The sequence below is a fragment of the Cynara cardunculus genome, unplaced genomic scaffold, assembly GCF_001531365.2.
Source record: "Cynara cardunculus var. scolymus isolate 2C unplaced genomic scaffold, CcrdV1 Un_Scaffold_7561, whole genome shotgun sequence".
Taxonomy (NCBI): domain Eukaryota; kingdom Viridiplantae; phylum Streptophyta; class Magnoliopsida; order Asterales; family Asteraceae; genus Cynara; species Cynara cardunculus.
In genome coordinates this window covers 1,334-8,110 of record NW_020203619.1, presented here as the reverse complement: position 1 = coordinate 8,110, position 6,777 = coordinate 1,334, and the positions used below count along the sequence as shown (strand labels likewise).

Genomic DNA, 6,777 nt, shown 5'->3' with positions numbered 1-6,777 from the left:
TATATATATATATATATATATATTTATGATATCTTCATATTTATACTTTATTCAAAAATAAAAACATTATCGTTTTCTCAAAACCGCATAAAACCATATTATAACATCGACTAAGACAAAAAAAACGAAACACTAAAATGGATATGTATATCGTTGCATTGTACGAGTACCCTTCTAGTTAAATATAATGAACTTTATCCTTTTAAATGATTGAATCATGAATAAATCAATGAATCTTTTTATTTAAATCCCTGAACAGTTTTTTAAATAAATAAATTATCGAAATTTTAGAAATATGTTACCTTCATTTTTTTCTAAACATTTGGATTGTTTAAAACAAGGTCCATTCTTAATATTTTATATGTTCGAAGTGTTTGATAAAAAAAATTGGATCCTCAGTCAATATAAAATGAATATTTAATAAAAGGGTCTTTGGATAGCGGTATCATACTCTTTGACCTTCTAGGAGGTCAAAGGTTCAAACTTTACGAAATGTAAGAAGGGTATGTGAGTTTTATTTGTTGCATTTGTCGTATATAAATATTGTATACTTAAAAATAAACATTTTTCGTGTCAAAGATATCCTATGATACATTTACTTTTCATGTATAAAAACGAGCATCTTTTAGATCACCTTATTGGTTGTTGTAGATTCACATATGGTTTATGTTATTGCATGTTAATGTTTTTTATTACTGATTTAAACTTTTAGGATTAAAATAAACTTTTTCAAAACCTTCTATTTCATGATAAATACATAAATAAAGTCTAATGGTAATGGGTTATATGTGTTTTAGTTATACTGTTTTTTCAATATAAAAGACCAAAATACCTATTATTTAACGGCAGTCTTTAACGGTCCTGACAACCATGGACCATTTCCTTAACATAATGCAAATCTTGATCATGTTTCTACAAAAACCAAAATCTCTACAAACCTCAAGGATGATTTTGGTAATTTATTTTGTTTAGAACAAATTACTTTTTCCATCCTTGTGGTTTGTTAAAAAATCTTTTTTCGTTTCTGAGTGTTTATTTATTATACTGATAGTCCTAATTAGAGTTATTTATGAGTGGAACGACCCGTTAGACCTAACCCATCCGGCCTCTTAGAAATACGGGCTTGGACAACCATTATAGAAAAAATGGATGGGTCCGCATTTGTTCGTTAAAATTAACGGGCGGACATCAGCAATGTAAAAATAAATATGGACGGACTCGTCCAACCCGTTTATATTTCATAATTAATATTTTACCATTAATTAAAATTATACTAGTATATTTTAAAATTAAATTATTAAAGTTACAGGATGTGACTCTTTGGCTAAAGAATTATGGAGATTCTTGATCAGAACTTGGGATGTTTGAAATTGTTAGTAACATGATGGAACAATGTAAATGTGAATGTTAATGTTATATATATAAAATATGAACGAATTATTGATTTTATGGAGGTCTAATTTTTGTTTTATATTTCGATCTCCACTTGTTGAGATACATGTGTCACTTTAAATTTTAATTACAACGGTGTTTTTCCTTTTGTTTTTTTTCCATATTTGTTAATTAATTGCTAGCGATCAAGTTTATAGATTTATAAGAGTTACACTTTTTAGACCCGTTAGCCCGTGGGTGAGCCCAGGTCGTTTATAGGACGGACAATGGCAAGTTGTCAAGCCCGAGAAAATGGGTTTGGGTTTACAATATTAGGCTTGTTGGACAAAAAACACAAATTAGGCCCGGCCCGAAAATGATCACCTCTAGTCCCAATGGTTTGCATTTCGTTTCTTTTTATATCCCTGGTCAGAACAACAGTTAATCGAGTCTGTTAACTCAGAGGTATTATAGTCTTTTTATCATTTCCTTTTACTTTTTGTTTAAAATCAAACAATATATTATTATATATTAGATGTGTACCCATGCAATACAGCAGAGTTCTAAAATCTGTACTTTGTTTTGTTGTTTGTCTGTTCTCGATTTTATTTTACGAAGAAATCTAGAGATAAATTGATTATTATTTTATCTTAAACTATATATTAATATGGATTTCAAACTACAGATTATAAACTTCTTCTAATTTTTGTGATTTATTTTTTTTCAGTTTAAGTTTTATTATAATTTAGTTTTAAGATAAAAACATATTTTAATTTAGTTTAATTACGAATTTTTTTTTAAATATGACAAAGTATTTTGTTAATAGTTAAAGATCGTTTAAATTAATGATAAATATATTTAAGATATTTTATATTTAAAATTAAAGATATACTATACTTTAATAAAGAAATAAAAATGAAGTGTTGTATCTTGGATTTTCTTATGTTTATTGGTAATTATAAGGAAAGGTTCAAAAAAACTCAACGAACTATCTCGTTTTGAATGATTAAGTCTTTAAACTATTTTTTTGAAAGAAAAACCCATTAAACTTTCTTATTTTGAATGTTTAAGTCCCTAAACTATTTTTTTGAATGAAAAAACCAGTAAACATTCCTTTTTTTTAATGAGAAAACCATTAATTCATTAAGTCCTTAAACATTTCAAAAAAAAAAAAAAAACATTCGCACTTTTAAAAATTGGTTACCTACATTCTTTTAACTTTAAAAGTTACATCAACCGACTAGTAATAGTTCGATGGTTTATTTACTTCTTTACAAAAATTCAGGATCTTAAGCATTCAAAATGTGAAATTTTGATGGTTTTTTAATTTAAAACAATAATTCAGGAATTTAATCATTCAAAATGAAAAATTTTAATAATTTTTCATTCAAAAAAAACAGTTTTAGGAACTAAATCATTTAAAATGAGAAAGTTTGTTGGATTCTAGTTATATTAAGAGTTTTAAAATTTTAGATATTTTAGAAAATAATAAATGTTTCATTTTGTAGTGCTTATCTAGTATTTATGTTTATCTACAGTTAATTATACAAATTTAAACATAAAATTTTAATAAGTTATATTATGCTTAATTAATTGTAATCTTATAAAATTTTAAATAAAATACGTTAATAAGTGTTACTTTGAAACAGATAGAGGTTTTTTGTTTATCTCTTAATAGTTTCATTAAAAGACAACTTCTGAATCGTTAAGATATGAATCTTGTTTGGCAAAAGAAGAGATATGCCTCTTAATGGTTGTAAAACTCTTTGAATGATTTTGTATCATGAGTCTCTCTTAACCATTCAGAACCCTAATTTTGCTGTAAATAATTACCAAACAATTATATTTCATTTTGTACTATATCATGAGAGTCTCTTAATCATTTTGACCACTTAATCATTATGCACCAAACCATTCAGTAATTGTCAAACAGCTTTATAGACTTTGAATTGATGATGTGTTGTGTGTGTATGTGTGTGTGTTTTTGCACAAATTTGATTGAAGTCACACCCCTATATGATCCTATGTACACCAACTCAGTTCTAGTAAAAAAAAATAATGATAGGGAATGAAAATGAGAATGAATTTTTATTCATTCCAATTTAAATTAGAATAAAAATTTAGGCTCGTGAAGGAATGAAGTCATTATATTAATAAAATCAAATAATTTATTTTATTTTTATTTTTATTTTCATTAATTATTTAACAAAACTGATTTGGATTTCTAAGAAACATAATTGACTCTTCAAACATAATATATTAAAATAAATGAAGCTACTTTTTAATAAAGGCTGCAGTTGGATGCACACATGTATCCACATTATTCCACAAGTTCCAAAGCAAATAAACACTATTTGTATTGGGTGAAGCTCAAAAGTTCACAAGTCGTTTGAAAAAATAAAAATAAAAATAAAAATAAAAATAAAAATAATAGAAAGTAAAAATAGAAATGAGTTTTCATTTTTCATGGTTTGATTTGAAATTAAAATTTAGGTTTACGATATATTATATTGTATAAAATTAAACAATTTATTTTATTTTATTTTCAGTTTCATCAATTACTGTTCAATAACTCTAACCAGATACAACCTAATTTTTTTTAACTATGGATGTTTGCACCGGTTTGGATATATCTAGATTCATTTTAGAATTAAATTGTGTTCCTTTAATTTTATTTCGGTTTTAATTCCATTTAACCCTTTTATTCGGTTTTACTCCATGTATTTCTTAACTTCGATTATTTTTGGAATTAAATTTCTTTCTTTTCGTGCATGAACTTTGGTTGTTCCAAAAAGTTTACCAAATTTCATAGGTGAAACACGAAAGTGAATGGGATAATTAAGGTATTTTTAACAAAGTTCATAGATGAAACAATGATTTTTGTTTAAAGCTCATAACATTGTTTCGTGTATGAACTTTGGTTGTTCCAAAAATGTTACCAAACTTCATAGGTGAAACCAGAAAGTAAATAAGATAATTAAGGTAGTTCTAACAAAATTCTCATGTGAAACAATGATTTTTGTTTAAAGTCCATAATGTTGTTTCATGTATGAACTTTGGTTGTTCCAAAAAATTAATCAAAGTTCATAGGTGAAACAATGAGTTTTGTTTAAAGTTCATAACGTTGTTTCATAAGTGAAACAATGAGTTTTGTTTAAAATTCATACATGTTCTTTTTGTTACAAGATTTGTTGTATTTCAATGTGTGACACCAAGACTAGATCGAAGTTTAGCTTAAGAAGGTGTTTTTGGTGCTAAAAGTGGGTTGCTATTGTGAAACATGGTAGGATAGCGGGGCAGGATCGCGCCAGAAGAGTTGGTCTTAGTATAGTTGATGTGATTGTGCCATGCGATAATGGGCATGACACAATCGCAAGACAGGATCATGCCACAATAGTTGGTCTCGGTATAGTTGGTGTGATTGTGCCTTACTATAGTGCCAATAGCACAATAGCAAGGTACAAACGTGTGCGGTGCTCCAACAGAGTTAAAACTTATTTTTGGTTTTTTGGTCAAGTGTAAACTAGTGTGTGTTAGGGGCCGTTTACTTAACACTTATCCGGTAAGTACTTATCGTGTAATTTTCCTCACCTGAAGTACATGGCAAAGGTCGAAAATCTTACCCGGTAAGAGCAACGATAAGGATAGAGAGTCTTACCCGATAATTAAGTGATTGTGATGACTCTTACCCGGGTAAGCGTTTACCGGGTAAATTGTGGGGTAAATTGTTGCATACGATACCGTTTTAATATACTACAATCTTACCTGGTAAAATAGATTATAATGTAGACTCCTACCGGTAAGCGCTTACCGGGTAAGCATTTGGGTAAACGGCCCCTTACTTACTCTTCATCAGAGAACTTGAGAGATTGAATTCTTAGGGTTACATTTTGTTAAGTGCTACGATTTGAAGCTTGTAATCGATAAGAACTCATTGTATTCTCCTTTCGATATTGAATATACGAACTATCATCTCCCTATTAGACCGTATATATTGTTATTATGGTTGTATATTTCTTCCATATTTACTCTCATGTATTTTAGGATAGTTGGTTATTACCCTTGTATATGTTCTATGGATGATTGCTAATGAAGCAGAGATTCTTTTGCCAATCTTTATGGTATCAGAGCCCTCTATTCTCTCTCTCTCTCTCTCTCTCTCTCTCTCTCTCATCAGCCACAGCTGATTCATCTTCTCTGATCATTTTTTCGGCCACCGTCTTCACTTTTTCTCAATGGAGAAGGAAGATCTGATCCCTCAGAAGACCGCATCTCTCCATCCGGCTTACACGGTAACGAACATCCAGAACAAAGTTCGAGTTTTGGATGGTGTCAAGGTTACGTATTCTTCGTGGGTCAAGCTATTTCGCATTCATGCTCGTGCATACAAGGTGTTGGATCATATTGATGGTACTCGACCACCTGCTAATATCGATGATGCCTATAATCAATGGGCAGAAATCGATGCTATTGTGTTACAATGGATCTATGGATCCCTTTCCGACGACCTGCTGATTCGAGTTCTCGAACCAGACTCGACTGCTTTTGAAGCCTGGGAGAAGATTAAGAACATATTTCTCTGCAATAAAGGATCCCGAGCCGCTGCTCTAGAACATGAATTCACCAACCTCACCCTCCAAGCCTCGACTTCCTTGATGACTATTGCCAAAAACTGAAAGACTTGGCCGATCAATTGAACGATGTTAACAACCCGGTTAATGAACAACGCTTGGTCCTTCAGTTGGTACGTGGCCTCCCACCAGAGTTTGACACCGCCGCTGCCTACATCAACCAAACCCTTCCTGATTGGGACACCGCCCGAAGCATGCTACAGCTTGAACACAATCGACAACTTGCACGGGAAAAAGCAAATTCATCCACTGCTAGAGAAGCCAACGTTGTTGCTGATCATCACCAACCCAATCGTTCCGGTCGTGGACCACCCTTTTATCGCCCTCTTTCTTCTCGGCAGAACCAAGGAAGATCAAACCCGAGGGGCTCGAATCGGTTCAACCAGCATGGACAGCCTTCAAATCACTCTCATGGACAACCTTCAAATCGCTCTCATGGACAGCATTCAAACCGCTCGCCGGACACATCCTATGGATCTCAAAATGCACCGCCGTAGTGGGCTATGATTCCACCACCGTGTCCGTATCCTACTCAACAGGGATGGACCTATCCGTGGTATCCTCAGCACGTCCACAGCCTTCACACCACCGCACTTCTACTCGGCCGTTTGAACCAACTCAGCGAGCTAATGATGCTTCCCAAGCCCATGCTACCGGATCTCTTAATGCTTTGGATCCCACTGACATTGGCACTGCTTTTCAGACTATGACAATGAAACGGCCTGATGATTCTCAATGGTACATGGACACCGGTGCGTCGTCTCACCTTACGGGT

The 6,777-nt window shown here is 31.9% G+C and overlaps 1 protein-coding gene across 1 annotated transcript; it reads left to right on the top strand.

Moving 5' to 3' along the window:
• The first annotated feature begins 5,606 nt into the window (after nucleotides 1-5,606).
• On the top strand, nucleotides 5,607-6,499 carry LOC112504961. The gene is made up of 2 exons (XM_025108916.1): nucleotides 5,607-6,011; nucleotides 6,113-6,499. The coding sequence occupies exons 1-2, from the start codon at nucleotides 5,607-5,609 to the stop codon at nucleotides 6,497-6,499; spliced, it is 792 nt and encodes a 263-aa protein (XP_024964684.1).
• Nucleotides 6,500-6,777: the final 278 nt, after the last annotated feature.